Source organism: Fusarium odoratissimum (genome assembly GCF_000260195.1).
Source record: "Fusarium odoratissimum NRRL 54006 unplaced genomic scaffold supercont1.38, whole genome shotgun sequence".
NCBI classification, from domain to species: Eukaryota; Fungi; Ascomycota; class Sordariomycetes; order Hypocreales; family Nectriaceae; genus Fusarium; species Fusarium odoratissimum.
This window is the reverse complement of record NW_022158721.1, coordinates 231,205-246,959: the sequence shown is the minus strand read 5'-3', so window position 1 is coordinate 246,959 and position 15,755 is coordinate 231,205. Positions and strand designations below refer to the sequence as shown.

At 48.2% G+C, this 15,755-nt stretch overlaps 8 protein-coding genes across 9 annotated transcripts; 3 read left to right on the top strand and 5 right to left on the bottom strand.

The window, feature by feature from the left end:
• Positions 1-37: 37 nt before the first annotated feature.
• Positions 38-1,606, top strand: FOIG_14130 (uncharacterized protein; the record flags this gene model as incomplete). The annotated part of the gene is made up of 1 exon (XM_031215334.1): positions 38-1,606. The coding sequence occupies one exon, from the start codon at positions 38-40 to the stop codon at positions 1,523-1,525; it is 1,488 nt and encodes a 495-aa protein (XP_031055052.1). The 3' UTR covers positions 1,526-1,606.
• Positions 1,607-1,964: 358 nt separating this feature from the next.
• FOIG_14129 (uncharacterized protein) lies at positions 1,965-3,621 on the bottom strand (the record flags this gene model as incomplete). The annotated part of the gene is made up of 4 exons (XM_031215333.1): positions 1,965-2,880; positions 2,927-3,256; positions 3,311-3,384; positions 3,433-3,621. 4 exons carry the CDS (start codon positions 3,619-3,621, stop codon positions 1,965-1,967), a joined length of 1,509 nt encoding a protein of 502 aa, XP_031055051.1.
• A 561-nt stretch (positions 3,622-4,182) lies between these two features.
• FOIG_14128 (uncharacterized protein) lies at positions 4,183-4,791 on the bottom strand (the record flags this gene model as incomplete). The annotated part of the gene is made up of 1 exon (XM_031215332.1): positions 4,183-4,791. One exon carries the CDS (start codon positions 4,789-4,791, stop codon positions 4,183-4,185), a length of 609 nt encoding a protein of 202 aa, XP_031055050.1.
• A 1,157-nt stretch (positions 4,792-5,948) lies between these two features.
• FOIG_14127 (uncharacterized protein) lies at positions 5,949-6,942 on the top strand (the record flags this gene model as incomplete). Its single annotated transcript, XM_031215331.1, has 2 exons — positions 5,949-6,172; positions 6,222-6,942. 2 exons carry the CDS (start codon positions 5,949-5,951, stop codon positions 6,940-6,942), a joined length of 945 nt encoding a protein of 314 aa, XP_031055049.1.
• A 322-nt stretch (positions 6,943-7,264) lies between these two features.
• Positions 7,265-9,083, bottom strand: FOIG_14126 (uncharacterized protein). Its single transcript, XM_031215330.1, has 2 exons — positions 7,638-9,083; positions 7,265-7,581 (listed from the first exon to the last, which is right to left on the bottom strand). The coding sequence occupies exons 1-2, from the start codon at positions 8,895-8,897 to the stop codon at positions 7,549-7,551; spliced, it is 1,293 nt and encodes a 430-aa protein (XP_031055048.1). The 5' UTR covers positions 8,898-9,083; the 3' UTR covers positions 7,265-7,548.
• Positions 9,084-9,211: 128 nt separating this feature from the next.
• On the bottom strand, positions 9,212-10,265 carry FOIG_14125 (uncharacterized protein). 2 transcript variants are annotated; one of them, XM_031215328.1, is made up of 3 exons: positions 9,858-10,265; positions 9,570-9,811; positions 9,212-9,510 (listed from the first exon to the last, which is right to left on the bottom strand). In XM_031215328.1, the coding sequence occupies exons 1-3, from the start codon at positions 10,032-10,034 to the stop codon at positions 9,468-9,470; spliced, it is 462 nt and encodes a 153-aa protein (XP_031055046.1). In that variant the 5' UTR covers positions 10,035-10,265; the 3' UTR covers positions 9,212-9,467. The 2 variants fall into 2 exon arrangements, with proteins under 2 accessions (XP_031055046.1, XP_031055047.1); XM_031215329.1 differs by having other exon boundaries at positions 9,212-9,811.
• A 1,187-nt stretch (positions 10,266-11,452) lies between these two features.
• On the top strand, positions 11,453-13,034 carry FOIG_14124 (uncharacterized protein). Its single transcript, XM_031215327.1, has one exon. It carries the CDS (start codon positions 11,460-11,462, stop codon positions 12,915-12,917), a length of 1,458 nt encoding a protein of 485 aa, XP_031055045.1. The 5' UTR covers positions 11,453-11,459; the 3' UTR covers positions 12,918-13,034.
• On the bottom strand, positions 11,466-15,012 carry FOIG_14123 (uncharacterized protein). Its single transcript, XM_031215326.1, has 3 exons — positions 13,986-15,012; positions 13,801-13,936; positions 11,466-13,748 (listed from the first exon to the last, which is right to left on the bottom strand). The coding sequence occupies exons 1-3, from the start codon at positions 14,900-14,902 to the stop codon at positions 13,002-13,004; spliced, it is 1,800 nt and encodes a 599-aa protein (XP_031055044.1). The 5' UTR covers positions 14,903-15,012; the 3' UTR covers positions 11,466-13,001.
• Positions 15,013-15,755: the final 743 nt, after the last annotated feature.

Sequence of the window (15,755 nt, the reverse complement as noted above, 5' to 3'; positions counted from 1 at the left end):
GTCGATTTCACTCACGACACGTCCTACGACACGCATAATGGGACAACTGCTTGAACTCCCAGATGAGATACTCACTCATGTTTGCACCTTGATATGCGATTCGGATCGTCTGGCGCTCTTCGAAGTCATATATGTCAATAAGAGACTACATAGAATTGCCTCACCGCTTCTCGTCCGCCATTGGCCCTTCCGTCCGTCGATCATACACAAACATGCACCTGCTCGCTTTGCAGTGCATCTTCTTCGGAATCCTCACCTCCAAAGGAATGTCAAATCAATTGTCTTCGATGATCTGATTACTATCGAGGAAGATGACCCCTGGGCTGGGGATGGCGAGCTTGAGGAACTTGCTGTAGCAGCACGTCAACGTTTCCCAGAGCTTGCTAATGATCCTGACTGGTGCGAAGGATTGCTCAATGGATGCATAGACCCTGTAGCAGCACTTCTCTTAGTTCTATGTGCCAGACTCGAGAGCCTTGACCTTATGATTCCGTACTATCAAGAGTCAAGACTGTTGGTGTTAAAACTTGTGTCTTTGGCTCTCAAGTATAGTGGTCCTCATCGGCCATTAGAGAACCTTCAGCTCGTTGTGCTCAGATGGTACGATGACGACGACCCCGGACACATTCAATGTGCGGCACCATTCTTTCACCTTCCAAAAGTCAAAATTCTTGCTCTCTCAGCATTATCTGACGAGATACCGATCAAGAGCATCTCAGATGAGAAGAATCGGAATGAACATGCCAACCTGGGCTTGGACTCTGATATCTACGAGACGCGGTTTCCTGTTGGGACTTCGCCTATCGAGGAGTTGTTCTTAGAAGCCGCTTGCCTCACAAGCCATGGACTGCTCACTGTTGTCAGCGCTTGCAAACGATTAAAGAAGCTCGTCTTTACCTGTGGAAACCCCGCCAGAATGACTGGCGAGGGACATAATAGCGCCCCTCTTACTCGGCAAGCGCTGCTCCTCCATGCAGCATCTTTGGAGGAGCTCGCGTTCAATCTTGAGACGCACCGCTTCAGGCACACCGACGGGAGCTTAGAATACGCGTCTCATATTGGTCTAAGTTGTTTTAAAGAGTGCTTTCAACAGATGAACAAGCTCAAGCGCCTCACTATGGATATTCATGTCCTCTACTTCCATGATATTTCACGAAACGAGTCAATGCTGGATTCTCTACCGAGATCACTTGAATATCTTGGTCTCGAGTGCGATCTTGCGAGTTATCGGCCACAAATTCTGGGGTATGTCGAAATACTGTGCACGGTGCTGAAGGCTTGCGGACCTGGTCAACGTTTTTGTGCGCTGAAAACTCTGGGGATATGGCTGTTTGTCTACGGTGGAATAGACGAGAACATATATGATCCGGTCAAAGAACTAGCGCGGGAGAAGGGCATTGAATTCACATTTACTAACTTACCTCATGGAGGGGGTAATGCTTGGGAGACAGTGGGTATGATGCCTGACCCATATCCTCCTATTGTCGATCCTGCAGCCGGACCTAAGAGAGCAAGACGAGGGTGACACAATTTCAGTGATGAAGGTTTGGATTCGAGCAGTTACATACATTAATATGTTTATTAAGACTGGGTCGTATCACAAGCATGATAAAAGGCACTGGCCAAGTGCAGTGGTCTCAGCCAAAAGCCTGTAACTCGTAATTAAACCTTCATCGCGCGCCTGATCTCTAGCATATTGCAGATTTACAATGCGTTTCTACCCAACGACTCATGTTTAAGTAAGGCCTAACAGGTTGCGAGAGTTTCCCAACCTGGCTGATGACGCCACGTGGCACTCATCAGGCTGTCGACATTCCTCATCCTATCACTTTTCAATAAAGATTTGTGTAACAGGGGAGCTTTCCAATGTCCATCAAGCCTACTTGTACTGTTTATTTATTCTCTTATAAAAGGACGTTGGCAGACGTCCCAGTATTCGAATAAGCTTACAGAAAGGGCAACCTTTAATCCTTATCCTTCATGTGAAGGTTCTCCAGCTCCAGAGCCTTCTCATCGTCCGCCGCAAACTTGCTTCGATGCCTCAATCTCTGTCCATACCTCAAGAACAAGAACGGTGTAATGGCAAACAGACTCGCCACCGCCGCCAAGATGCTCGTCGCAACATTGCTGCCCAGCCCCGTATACATCTGATGTGTAAAGAGCGGAAAGACCGCAGCAGTCAGCGTGCGCGTCAAGCTGATGGCACTAACAGCGCTGGCAGCATATTCACCATAACTATCAGTGGCGTATCCGAAAAGCACGTAACTAAAATCGTTGAGACTGAACCCGATCATTACCAGACCAATCATGCTCACAGGCCAAGGAACATGCGTGACCCGCGGTGGAATGGTCCAGGCGAAGAGCCACAGACCGATAGCAAGAGATGGAGCTGCGATGGCGAACGAAGTGATCTTGCTCTCTGGAAGAATGCGTCGGTGGGTCCTGCGATATTTCTTGTATATGTAGGCGTCGTAGATCCGGGGCAGGATATTGAGCACCTCACCGATCGCGATGGCAATGAATGCCAGGCTGGAGATGTTTTGCGAAAGGTTAAAGGGCGGCGCGGTGTAGACGATGGTCAGTGATTCTGTAAGGCCGTAAATAAGACCGAATGCGATGGCGCATAGTATGGCACAGAAGAAGACCAGGGGATCCGTAACAAGGAACTGCAAGGGTCGGAAGAGAGCGTTCTGCGCAAAAGTGGCTATGGTGAACTTTTCTCCCTCATCATGGCCAGCTTTTATGTCTTCAATGCCAGTCTCTTCCCGTATTTGTTTGACAATCTTGTCGAGTAATTGGTTTGCATTTGACTCTCTCGTGGAGATGCATGCAACGGCAGTGGCACCCATGACCACTGTAGAGATGTAGTATACCCAACGCCTACTTTTGTCAGTCCAGCAAGTATCTCGCCTTCATCGAGACTTACCAGCCTATGCTCGAAGTGATGTATGTCGAGTAAATAGGGCCCAGTGCCAGCCCCAGCATACCGAGGATGGTATAAACGTAGACGACCCAGATTCTATGTTCAGCATTGTACATGTCGTCAAAGTTACCAAAAGCGACAGTTGCAGGTATCGCCGCAGCCACCCCTTGGAAGAAGCGACCAAAGTAGACGCCGATTATTGACGGCACCGCGGCCACTATCGCTGAGGATATGCAGAATATGGTTGCCGCAAGTATGTATATGGTTCGTCGTCCAAATACCTCCGAGATGGGTGAGCAGAATATACTACCTATGGTTTGACCCAGCAAGTATCTGTTTTTCAAAGTTAGAAAATTTATTGACGCCCTAATCTGCCTCGAAGCTTACATAGTGACGAAGGCGAAATAGGCCATCGTTCTGCTTACACCATACTCCTCCCGTGCTGAGTCTGCAGTAGCCGTCTGGAACATCGTTAGCAGAGACTTATCAGTGGCAGTAACCAAACTGACCCCAGAGGAGCTGATTGCCGTCATGTACATCTCCAACCAGCATATCAGGGCGGCGGTATATGTCTTTGTTCCGAAGTTCCAGTTCCGGGGGTGTTGGTCAGCATCTTCATCCCAGCAGATATGATTGTCGCTGTCGATATGAACTCCTTTCCCCTGCACAGCATCTTGAAGTGAGCCTTTGTTTGGCATTGTGTTTTCTAAAGATGCCCGCGTGGATGATGCAGAGCGAGTCATCACAATTGACGAGTCTGACACAGTGTCTACGACAAAGAAGCTGCTGTCAATGACCACTGTTCAAAGTCCTATGCATGTATCTTGAGAAAGGTCGCAGGAAAGAAGGTGAAAGGGACAGCCTAGATAGGGGACACATCAGAACCCTTGCATCGGGTCCGTAGTCGATCGATCCGACGGGCCGCAGCCGGATTAGTGATCGATCGGCTGTGTAGGCATCATCCTTCCTACCCGTCCCTCCACGCCTACATCCAATAATGTACTGTCACATGACGTTCGATACTTTGATCTTTGACAAATTACATGATAGCTTAGTATCGTCTATTTTGGGGACGGGTAGAAAGCAGCCGGGGCCTTTTGCAGTTTACCCTTTGCGCGTGTAAGCTCGAGTAAAATATTTGAGAAGATCAATGACGCGCCGTCAAATATCAGCATCACCACTGTCCTTTCTGAGTCCCTTTGTGAAACCACAGAAAGCTTGTGAAGGGATGCATACCTAGAATTGCTCTCATTTGTTCTTTAAACTATCTTGTATTGAATGGGTTTAAAGCTACCGCCATTGGACTTGCCGGCTGAACAGGCAGTAATGGCAACAATAAGGTCCATCTCCGCGACAAAGTCGATGTGATCACCAGCCTTACTGATAGGCGGTTCCACTGTGAACTTGCCCGTCTTGCCGTCTACAGGCACATTCATGAAGCAGTTGAACGCGCATGGAATGCGGTCTGGCGCGATGCCATGTTTGCTTAGCGCCAGAGAAAGGTTGCCGAAACAGCCGTGGTGCGGCTCTTTGTCGCCGTATATGATGCGGAAGGTATCTTTGGAACACGGCGTAAGTAGAAAGTCGTGACGTCCGCAAGTGTCATCGACTATTTTGAGCATGACATTGCTGCGGTTTGAGTACAGCGGGTGGTTGGTTGTCAGGTATATTGTGTCTGCATAGTCAAATGTGCGTCCGTTGGAGATGACTTCGTTTGTGTCGTGTTGGTTGAATGCCACAAGGTCAGAGACTTGACCGCCCTTTGGATCGATTACTGTTAGGCGTTGGCCCTTGTTGACAACGAAGGAAGTTCCTGTCCGCGGCGCAAGTTCGATGATGCCATCGGGTAATTGTCTAGTATCCTCCATTCCGGGAGCTCCGCAGGGGCTGTGATCCGTCGAGTATGGTAAATTAAGCCTTGAATTTGTATGAACGATGAATCAAATGGCAAACGTGGAAGCTGTTCTAAACACGGAACGGTTATCGTGCTACGAGATATTCTGTGACTTTGTAGTGTTCAGCATCCTCAATAGTCGGCAGATTACCATGACATCTCGTAATATTCATCACGGCTAGTTTTGCTCTACTGCAAGCCTCACATCATTAGACATAAAAGCTATGCCTAATTGAGACTTGATCTTTATAGAAGCATAAAAAGGCTTTACGGCTTTCCTTCCATCTAGCGTAGATCATTTACTGGATCCTGATCAATCAGCTGAGTCACCTAACCCATAGCAGTTGAATTGCTTACTAGCTGTGACGAATATTACGAGATCTCACGGTAATGTTGATCAGGGGGTGACAGCAGCATTCCACTGTCGATGATGCGATGATCAAGGGTCATGACCTCAGCGGCTCATGCTTTAACAACCCCAGGATCCACTTTTCCCCAGACTCGCAGATCTGTCATCCCGATAGCGCTAGCATCGAACGAACGCTGAACACTCTGGGGGAGCACACATTAGACGCCTGCACTATGCACGAAGAACTACAGTGAAGTTGTCTACACCCTGATCAGACGATAAGCTGAAAAAACTATCCTACGCTATTCTTTTGAGTTAATAGACCTGACAGCTGATGCTTGCATCCCGCACCTAACCCCCAAGTGGTTTACAGCCTGTGTACATATCGGAGGAAAAGTTCCGGCAGGGATATATGTGTGCATCATCGCTTGGCGCATACATCATATTGATTTAATGAGTCCTATCAATAAACCACACAATGTCAGCAATAACCATGACGCTATCAGGGGTTCCATGCCACGGATCTTTCCCAGAAGCCTGACAGCTCGATCGAAGACTAGCTGCCGATCCTAGCACCTCAGTCAATTCACGTCAATGACATTCGTCTTATACTCTGTGCTGTTGGTGCTATGCACGTTTTCACGTTGCCACTATGGCATTACATATAAGTTGAGCTATGTCCACTTAAAATTGGTGCTGAACTGAGGTTTTGCGCGTTGTCCTGAGATGCCTCTCTTTTAACATATGACGTGCTATTTCCACATCCTCAATTTGTCATCACCATGCAGCTCGCAATCAACGCCGTTATCCTTGCCGTTGCCTTTACGGTGGTTACTAGGCTGATGCAATTTCGAAAAGCTCCTATCAATCGGTTCATAAAGAAGTTGAGATTTCTCATGAATGGCTTCAAACTCGAGACGCCTACGACAGAACAGGAGGTGGCCGCCTTACGCAACCATGACGTTAAGGACACCCGGTCATATTCACACGCGGAGCTGCTGACGAGGTTCGTGAAATACTCATTCGTTGTACTTGTAAGGCTGACATGCCAATAGAAACGAAGTTGAGAGTCGTTTCAACGAGAATTCTTGGCAAGGCCTTGCATACCAGGATTTTAGGAACACAATATTAGCCAGGGGAAGGGGAACGAAGACATTTCCTTGCGTATACGCCACCATGGGCTATCGATCAGATGATCATCGCTATGTATTCCTCGAGTCGGACAACCCATCAGAGCCCCGTAATGTACGCAAGGTAGCTCTATCTCTAGCCTTCTATCTACGCATATCAACCTCTCTGGGTCCTAATACATCCCTCGTCATCATCGGCGCCCCCTCCGAGAAGCAGCGGACTGTCGAAGAGCATAACCGTACCTTCTGGGACATGCTTCGAGGCCTTCGTATCTGCGACCCAAAGGCTTGGCCAGACGATATTCCGCAAGACACAGAGGATGCTAAATGGACTTTTTGCTTCAATGGAGAGCCGGTGTTTCCGGTTATGTTAACGCCAGCGCATCAGAAACGCTGGAGCAGACATATGAGCGTGCCGGTAATAGCCCTGCAGCCGAAATGGGTCCTGGACAATCTGCTTGGAACTCCCGAGAAACGAAAGGCTGCGCAAAACAAAGTTCGGAACCTGTTGCAGAAGTACGATACTATAGGCGTCAGCCCAGATCTGACCGCTTACGGCGCAGTTGGCACTAGCGAGGCCCGCCAGTTGTGCCTGCAGGACAAGAACGAATCGGTTCAATGCCCATACCGCAACTTTGATAGCTAAGGTAATAGAGCTATAATAAATAATAATAGAGTTGATTTCACTACATATCATGCCTTGGCGATTGAGAAGGTTTCATCATGTATCAGCACTTTGATAAGCCGAAGGAGCAGCTCGATGGTGTCGTCCATGCGTCAGACATCCTCTTGCACCTTCGTGTACGACTGCGGCTGGAAGGATCAAGCACGCAAGGCAGGCAGCTTTCAGCTCCTCAAGTCTCACATCCTCAGCTTGGGCGGTGTTCTCTGGTCTCATGTCGAAGGGAGCCCTAGGATATACAAAATACATGTGTCGAGGTTGCGTGAATGGCTATCCTGGTCCTCACAATGTCTACAACTTGCATGAGTTTGGAGCTCATCTTGATAAAACTCATCGATTATATAAGAATGGTTTTGATGAATACATTGTGAGATGGTATGGGCGCCTTTTGTAGCAGTTTGGAGACTGATAGGCTTTCGTTGGAGCACAATCCCTTCCTTTGGTCTTAATAGACTCTACATTCCTTCGAGCTCGCAACAGACCAAACATCATCAACTGCAGTTTATTGCTAGTAAGACCAAGAACTATCACTAAGCTTTGGCCTGCTACGCTATCTTCTAGTGTACTGAATCATGATAACTCGGCTTTCATTGCAAGTCTAACCTGGTCACTATTAGAATCTTGCCCCGTACAATCATTGATAAGGAAGCGTTACTTACCTCTTTAGCTGTGTCGTAATCGAACATCCACTTATCAAAAGGCAGTGTATTGAATGGTGCATTGCCGTCACCTCCACCCATGGATAATGCCCTCTGCTCGTCCGTCAACTCGGATCCAGGTGGTTTGCCAGAGTTGTACAATTTGTAGTTCCACGTCGAGCCATTCTGAAGCCTTGTTACCCGAGGAATACGAATCTTCTCCCACGCCTCAATTGTTCCTGGCACGTCTTCGTTGGTCTCTGAAAGTAGAATGGATAAGGCATCGATGTCCTCGACAATAGAGCTAAACCCTTCCGCCAAGTTCGGAAGCATAGCATGCGCCGAGTCTCCAAGAAGAACTAACCTCCGTTTCGGACTCGACCACGTATCGAGGGGCTCCAGTCTAGCTAGCCGCCAGCGGGAGCAGCTCTGCACCATATTTGCCAAAGCAACGACCGTAGGATTAAACGAAGAGAAGAACTTCTTAACCACTTCACTGTCATCAGTCGCGTCAAAGAGCTTTTGTTCGCTGGCTTCACTATCTGCAGCACCGTGTTGAATCGAGAACATGATGTTGAACAGGCCTCGAAGATGGTTGTACTTGCCAATGGCATATCCGCCATGGCCAGCCCACATGATGCCGTTCTCTGACTCGGGCTGTTCACGGAGAGACTTGGTCCTCTCGTCGTTGGCGAGCATCTTGGCTGGAATCTCAGTTGGGTAATGTGTCGAAGGCGCTCGAATCACGGTGAGGCGAGACGGGTCAACATGAGCAAGAACCTGAGACCGCAGACGGGAGGATATTCCATCGGCTGCTAAGATCAAATCTGCCGTGGTTCTGGTGCCATCCTTGCAAGTTGCATACGCGGCTTGGTTGTCTTCCTCAACCGTGACGATCTCGTTTCCAAAATGAACCTTGGCCCCGGCTTTGCACGCTTCATCATACAGAACAGTCTGCAGCGCTTGGCGGTCAGTGGACCACTCCGGAAACTCAGAGTAAATCCCAGGATTGAGAGTATGCAACAGTTCGTTCGTGTTGCCATTCCGAGTCTCGTGCTCTTTGATCGGGGCAGTCACAGCTTCAAAGGCTTCGCGCATCTGCCATCGGTAGAAACATCTGACGCCATTTGATCTCACAAAAATGGCTCCGCTCGCGGTGGATAGCGATTGTGATCTCTCGAATATGTCGACTTTGTGGCCGTCGCGTGCCAATCGGCACGCTGCAGTGAGACCTCCCAAGCCCCCGCCTGCAATGACAATGCGCTGCTTCTTCATATCCATTGACGCTTGCGGTTTTTCGTACGGCCTTCTTGAGTAATGAAAAAGGCTGAAGGTGAATGTCTCTTAGGTTGACGTCCGAAAGCCTCTTATAAGGTGGCTTGACTTGTTTAGTGCTCGTGTCACGTCACATTAAATGTCGCTCCATGATTACCGATTCCAGGTAATCTCACCTAAGACATAGCGGCGCCGCGCAGTGATTATAAGCACAGATAAGCACTAGATGTCATCGGCCCGGAGCGTTGGAGGAAGATCATCCGAGATATCCGCGAGAAGAGTCGGAAGCACATAGAAAAGGATAACACAGGTCGAAGCCGTTGCGATACACAAAGAACAATTAAAGATTAGTCCAATGTTTAAAGTCTAAGTAAATAGCTTAGGGAAATAAGTACAATTTTCCAACATTCTAGGGCCCCAGGCGGTCATTCTTGATATCCTGACAAAATCCTTGAAGGATGTCAACCATACTCCAATAAATGCCTATTCATCAATAAATCATTACATTCAACTCCCAACATCTATCATTACATCATCGTTCGTTCCGTCTGGTGTGTGAAGGTCATCCTCAACAAGTCACTCGATAAGGCCAATAATACAGAGGCTGATTTCAACGACCCTAAGTGCGGACATAAGAATTAGAAAAGGCACTTGTGAAATGAGACAGATGGAACTTACGTCGACACACAGGCAAGCGTCAGTGCGGCAAGGAACAAAGGCTCTGATGGTTCAGTATCGTTATCGAGAGCGCTGCCCCCAGGCCACCAATCTTGGAACCATCCGAAACAAGCAAGGCAAGCAATTGATCCAAGGGCAATGAAGCAATGGATAACGAGGCTGAATGATGGGCGAATGGTTGGGAGAGTCTTGGTCACTGAGCAGACGAGTTCTATCAATGCCCAGCAGAGCGCCGTGATGAACTGACTGGTTAGCCAATAGCTTGACAAAGAGTCATAGTAGACTTACTGCAGGACCTAGTATTCCGATAGCGACGGCGTTCCTTGACGCATGGATAGCTGCAACCACAATGCCGGAGATCGAAACAAGGAGAGCTAAAACTCGCAGAGCTAGACCGAGATTCCTAAATCTCGGTGGCTTCTGTGGCTGAGAAATCGCGGTTTTGGGATCGTCTTCCAAGTCCATATTTATTGACAGGGCTGATAAGATAAGTAACAAAGCATAGTTGACCTACAGTAAGACCATTCATCATAGCGATGCCATTACGCCTCTTTATGGGTTTCCCAACGGAAAACAGGCTGCCGTAGAATACGTAAAATGATCATAAGACACGGGCGAAAAATTGCACCGCTGCTCCCGACGACTGATTTCCCAACATTTCCATATTAAAAATTTTATAATGACATGCCACTTTTTAGCCTCATGACGCAGGTGTCACTGACACATGAAAACGGAGCGCAAGGCTGGCTAAAGCCCGTTGGCTTTTTATCTCTGGAGCCACGTGGGTATTCGCCGATAAAGATAAATTAAGATCTACCTTGACCTTGACTGTTTTGAATCATGGTTTGAGGTATTTACTAACAGATATCGATATGCAGGGACCCGCAAGTGTTAAATCGTCCATAGAGATAAACTCCGTTTGGCAGAGATGTCAGAATGGGGTTTAGCTTGCGAGACATGTCATGATCTAACTGGGTCTTGGGGAGCATGACTAACGATAGCTTCATGGCCATCACATGTTTAAAATGACTGCCTATTACGCAATTCGGCTCAATTAAGTTTTGATAAGGACACGGAGACTCGGGAGAACTGCCACCGGAGTGCGAGGACACCGTCGGATCGGGGACATCAGTCTGCGTTGCTGATGCGTGGAATGGCTCGTCATCCCATCGGAGCATTTTGGAGCTGAGCTTGCCCAGCTAAAGATTAGGGCTGATTATAACTACCGGTTCTAACTCCCGGTCGGTTTTCAGCTGAGCTATATGAAAGCTTGGCGAGCCAACAAAGCGAGAGCGTGGGTCCGCCGGCCTTACCTAAGTTGACTTACATCGTTGATAGCAAGTTAACCATCCTTCCCAACACTATTACAAGTTACAGTGTATGATTTGACTAAGCCCGAACTGCAGTGCTGATATCCCACTTCTGCAGCCACTGTAGGTAGTTATCACGAATCCAGATCAAATGGTATAGCTCTATGACCTATGTTGGTTTCTAACCAAGTCTTAACTGCAGTTGCTGTGAGTCCGAGGTTTGTAACGGCATTAGCCGCTCCAATAATGAGGTCTCACTTGAAGATACAGCCCAAATGAGCTCCATTGTCTTGTAATTCGTCTATTGATGCAGTCAGTAAGCGTCGAAAGTTGTCCTGGGCCTGGTAAAACTTGCACCATCTTAGTCCCCGCTTAAACTTATTGTGATATTCACATTACCGCTTTTCAAACTTGGATCAATTGAAATACTTGTATGACCATATTCTGTTACCGTCCATTGTGTAAAAACGACTCTGTGTAACAGCCTGTTCAGGCACGTGATATTGTTGCCTAATTCCGCGTCTTACATGTCCAAAATAGCGCGAAATAATTTCCTCCATCGCACTTATCAATCTGATGGATGAGGATCGCCATGACTCGCCTCAAAGATATCCCGAATGAGATCCTCACGAGTATCTTCACACATCTCTCTGACATCAACCACTCCAGCATCTTTAACGTCACTCTCGTCAACAAGCATTTCAAACAGCTCGCTAGTCCTCTTCGCGTCCGTCACTGGAGCGATGAAGGATACTACGGCTACTACGACGGCGATTCGCCATGTCCACCAATCTCAAGACTAGCGCTCGAACTCTTGCGCCATCCTGAATACCGTCTACAAGTCAAGACTCTATCGTTTTCATACTTTCAAAGTATTCATGACCGCGACGCGGCTCGCGTTCCCATGAAACCCGATAACCTCCAAATGCTTGCATGGGCAGCTGAAGAAGTCGTTCCGACACTAGCAGAGTCCACATACCTATGTGCCCGAATCCTTGAAGACAACGACGACGCCATTGCTGTTCTCGTCCTGGCCTGGGCAACCAATCTGACAAGCCTCAGCGTGACGATTCCTTTCTTCGATCCGACACCAGGATATGATGAAGGCCCTCTTGTTCTGCGCTTTGCAAAACAACTGGCTCTTCGTTTTGACAGCAAAGACCTCAAACCAAGTGCACCGCTACCACTGGCAAAGCTTCGAGAGCTCGAGTTTCGACATAATAATATTGAAAGCATTGTTGCGCTCAAGTACCTGACACCGTTTCTCTATCTCCCAAATCTCAAGGACCTCAAAACGTACAGACTTGGTGATCAGGACTACAACGATCTCGAGGACAGTGTTCAACGCTATATCAAAGACAGGTATTGCATGCCTTTTCCGAAGGGTACCTCGTCTATTGAGTCTATCACTATCGAAGAGACAACCTTATCGAGTAATGGACTCTCAGACCTTCTCGGATCTTGTAGCAGCTTAAGACATTTCTACCTCCACTTCTCATTCGACCTTGATGAGAATGAGCGCAGCTGGATAACACTAGCTAGGAGCCTGTTTCATCACGCTGCATCTCTGGAGGAGTTGCATCTGTGTGTTAATAACTGTGATGTTGAGTGGGTGGGAGATGCTGTTGATGATGCGGCAGACGATTCTAAGCCCATTGATTTCAAAGATTGCTACCACCATCTCACAGGCCTCAAGGTCCTCAGCGTTCCGATGCCTCATTTATCCGGCCACGAACTATGGGTTTATTCAGGATCTCGAGAGGAAAGTCCTGTGCGGTTGCCGGGATCTATCCAGCATCTCAGGCTCTTGGACATCAACTTGTGGTCTAACGCACGACGTCTTCCCGACCATGAAATCTCACCTTTCTTGGACTTTGTTCTTAATCTCGTCAGGGAGACGGGACCACAGGGGCGATTGAGAAATCTTCAGACACTGGATTGTTCCAAGGCACTTGTGGACGACCCGATGAGGGAAAAGATACAAGAAATTAAGGATCTGGCAGAAGAGCGTGGGGTCAATGTTTTAATTCGCTCATAAATAACTGATATTAACGGACGGACCATTTGTATATGAGTGCGAATAAATTACAGGACAGATTCATTATCTATATAGTTTATAATCTTACAAGCTGAGAACCAAGTCCTTCAACTTCTGGAAGTTGGGAGTTCCATAGCCAGTGGTAGGATCCCATCCAGCTGTGGCGTTCCATCGAGCACCGGGAACAAGACCAGATCCAGCGGGCTCGGGCTTTCCAGACTGAGTGTTGTTACCGTCACATCCAATAGCATAGCCACCGGTGATGTCAGTCAAGACCTTGGGTCCATGCTTGTAGATAAGAGGGTTCAACCATCCCAAGCTCTTCTTACCAGCCTTGAAGCGGGCATCGTTCAACAGACCAACGATAGCAGCCCAAACAGGGGCAGCAGCGCTGGTACCTCCACTTCGAGCCTGCTTACCATTGTAGATAACCTCGTAGTCAGGCGCAACACTGTGTCCAGCGACATCAGGGAAACCTCGGCCCTCCCAGTTGGTGTAAGGGCCGTAGTACTTCTTGGTCTCCTTGGAGACTGTCTTCATGTACTTCTTGATGGCCTTGTCCTGGTAGCTGGGTCGGGGGAAGTACTTGCTGAATCCGCCGGAGGATCCCTCCCAGGCGATCTCGGGGGTGACGTCGACGGTACCGCCGACGGAGGTGAGGTAGGGGCATGTGGCGGGGAAGATGGCATTGAACTCGACGGTCTTGTAGTCGGGAGCAAGGCAGCCGGAACCGACACCGATGTCACCGGAAGAGAAGATGACACTGATGCCACGGAGACCGAGAAGACCGATCATGTTGCAGGTGAGTGTAGCATACTCACGAGGAACGCTCTGTTTCAGAGTTAGATGGCACTTATATCAGGAACAAGATGATGAAACTTACGTCTTCTTCATCGCCGTAGGAAGTGGAGATGACGGCTGGGAGATCCTTCTGGCCCAAGAGGTAACGGAAGAAAGGCACGTAGGGCTCGTTCTGGTTATCCTTCTCGGTGGGCTGATCGATGTTGGGAACGAAAGGTCTGCGCGGGTCAGCAACTCCACATGTAATCCAGGATAGGTGAAACTCACGGTGAACCTCCAGTAATGTACTGCTTGAAAGGAAGAGGATGAGCGATTCCAACAATGTTCTCAGCATCAAGGTTAGCCTCTCCAAAGTTTCCATGCGCAGTATTCTGATCATCGGTGCCATTGTTGATCAGAATAGTGGTGTAGTTCTGCTTAGGAATACCAAACAGCTCCTCAAACTTGAAGACATCAGAGTAAATAGCAGCCTGGCCGAGAAAGCTGCTGAAACCAATCTCACTTCCAGACTTGGCATCGGGAGTGTAGTCTCCAATGTTGTACATCTGCTTGAGGCAAGAAGGGGTGATGCTTGTCTGGCATGAAGCATCAACGGTGCTCTTGGAGGGAGAGACCTTGCGCTCTTGGAGGGTGCGCGAGGGGTGAGGCACAGGGTTGAACGCAACGGTGCCACCGAAGTTTGTGCTAGGATCAACAAATTGAACGTGACCGGCGACATCATCAGGAATGGAGTAAGACAGCGTTCTCAGCTTCGTCTGACCATCCTTAGTGTAGTACTGGTAATCACCTCCGAGAAGCGTATTGGCCTTCTCAACATCAGCAGCAAAGTCAATGAAAGCACCGTTGACCTTGTAGTGCTTGATGCCCTTTGACTTGAGCCACTTTGTCACACTAGCCACCGCCTCCTTGGAAGGAGAGAAAGTGCTTGTGAGCTCATCGTGGGAGAGCCAGTTACCGTAGTTGGCGCTGTCGGGGCTGGAGAGGTCAAGAAGCTTGGATTCGAGCTGATCCACGTTTTGCATGGTTAGTGCAAGACTGAAGACATGCTGCGTGTTGGAAGCGACTTTGGCAGTCTTTTGGACTTGCCAGCCTTGAGGAGCTTCAGCATGGTGAGAGAAGGATTTGCCAAATGCTGAAGGCAGCGCCGATAAGGCGAGTACCAGATTTTGGGAGGAGATATACATGGTGACGTGGAGCACCTATCAAACAAAAGAACGACTTGACAAGACCAGAGACTGGATGACAGATAAAACTTCTGATCTATGTGAATCTGGCTCATTTATCTACATATTCACTTGATATCACTTATCACGAACTGTCAAGTTCACGCGCCTCTGGATAACACGGCAAAGAAATGGAGATGTCGATTCACAAAAGGTCTCAGTGTTGAACAAAAGGCCTCCGGGGTTCTTGGCGCCGAGCTTCTCGATTTGGGGCATTTTCCGTATCCCGTATGCAGATCATGATGCGATTAGTCCGATATGGGAAGTTACTCAGGGGCACGCTGTGGGGTCACGCACGGATAACGGCATTCACTATCTTATCTATGGGGGAACGTTTGTTGGTTTTGCACAATTTTGATGGACTTTTTGTTAGGGAAATCACGCGATCAGGAGGACAAAAGTGCATTGTGGAATGGCGACGGGGATGGAAGGTTACATGTAAATACGGAAATGGTGAGATTGAGTTCAAGGCTAATCTTGAGCTTGAGGTTACGGAATTGGTCATGCATGTATTACACATGCCAAGCGCATCGGCGGGAAGGATTGCTTCTGGAAGAATGCCGTTGATAGGTCTACTGGGAATAATCGGTTTTTAACCCATTTTGAAAAGTATAGCATATTAATCCATAAGTCTTATCTGACTTTTCTCGACTGATGGTATCGTCGCCGCAATGATACTCCAGTTTCAGAACTGTTCCCATCATGCTTATACAATAATTAATACTTGTGCTTTTATAGAACCTATATCGATCCGTAAAAATAAACTCTATCATTTTATTTCCCCGGTCTCAAATGTCTAGTCCTATTGCCAGGA

Bases quoted from the DNA above. Each gene is read 5' to 3' on its own strand.
- FOIG_14124 (XM_031215327.1), top strand. From the start codon at position 11,460: ATGAGGATCGCCATGACTCGCCTCAAAGATATCCCGAATGAGATCCTC.
- FOIG_14125 (XM_031215328.1), bottom strand. From the start codon at position 10,034: ATGGACTTGGAAGACGATCCCAAAACCGCGATTTCTCAGCCACAGAAG. The intron at 9,812-9,857 runs GTAAGTCTACTA...CTAACCAGTCAG, and splicing joins TCGGAATACTAGGTCCTGCA to TTCATCACGGCGCTCTGCTG. The intron at 9,511-9,569 runs GTAAGTTCCATC...GTCCGCACTTAG, and splicing joins ACGCTTGCCTGTGTGTCGAC to GGTCGTTGAAATCAGCCTCT.
- FOIG_14126 (XM_031215330.1), bottom strand. From the start codon at position 8,897: ATGGATATGAAGAAGCAGCGCATTGTCATTGCAGGCGGGGGCTTGGGA. The intron at 7,582-7,637 runs GTAAGTAACGCT...AATAGTGACCAG, and splicing joins ATTACGACACAGCTAAAGAG to GTTAGACTTGCAATGAAAGC.
- FOIG_14123 (XM_031215326.1), bottom strand. From the start codon at position 14,902: ATGTATATCTCCTCCCAAAATCTGGTACTCGCCTTATCGGCGCTGCCT. The intron at 13,937-13,985 runs GTGAGTTTCACC...TGACCCGCGCAG, and splicing joins TACATTACTGGAGGTTCACC to ACCTTTCGTTCCCAACATCG. The intron at 13,749-13,800 runs GTAAGTTTCATC...ACTCTGAAACAG, and splicing joins CCTACGGCGATGAAGAAGAC to AGCGTTCCTCGTGAGTATGC.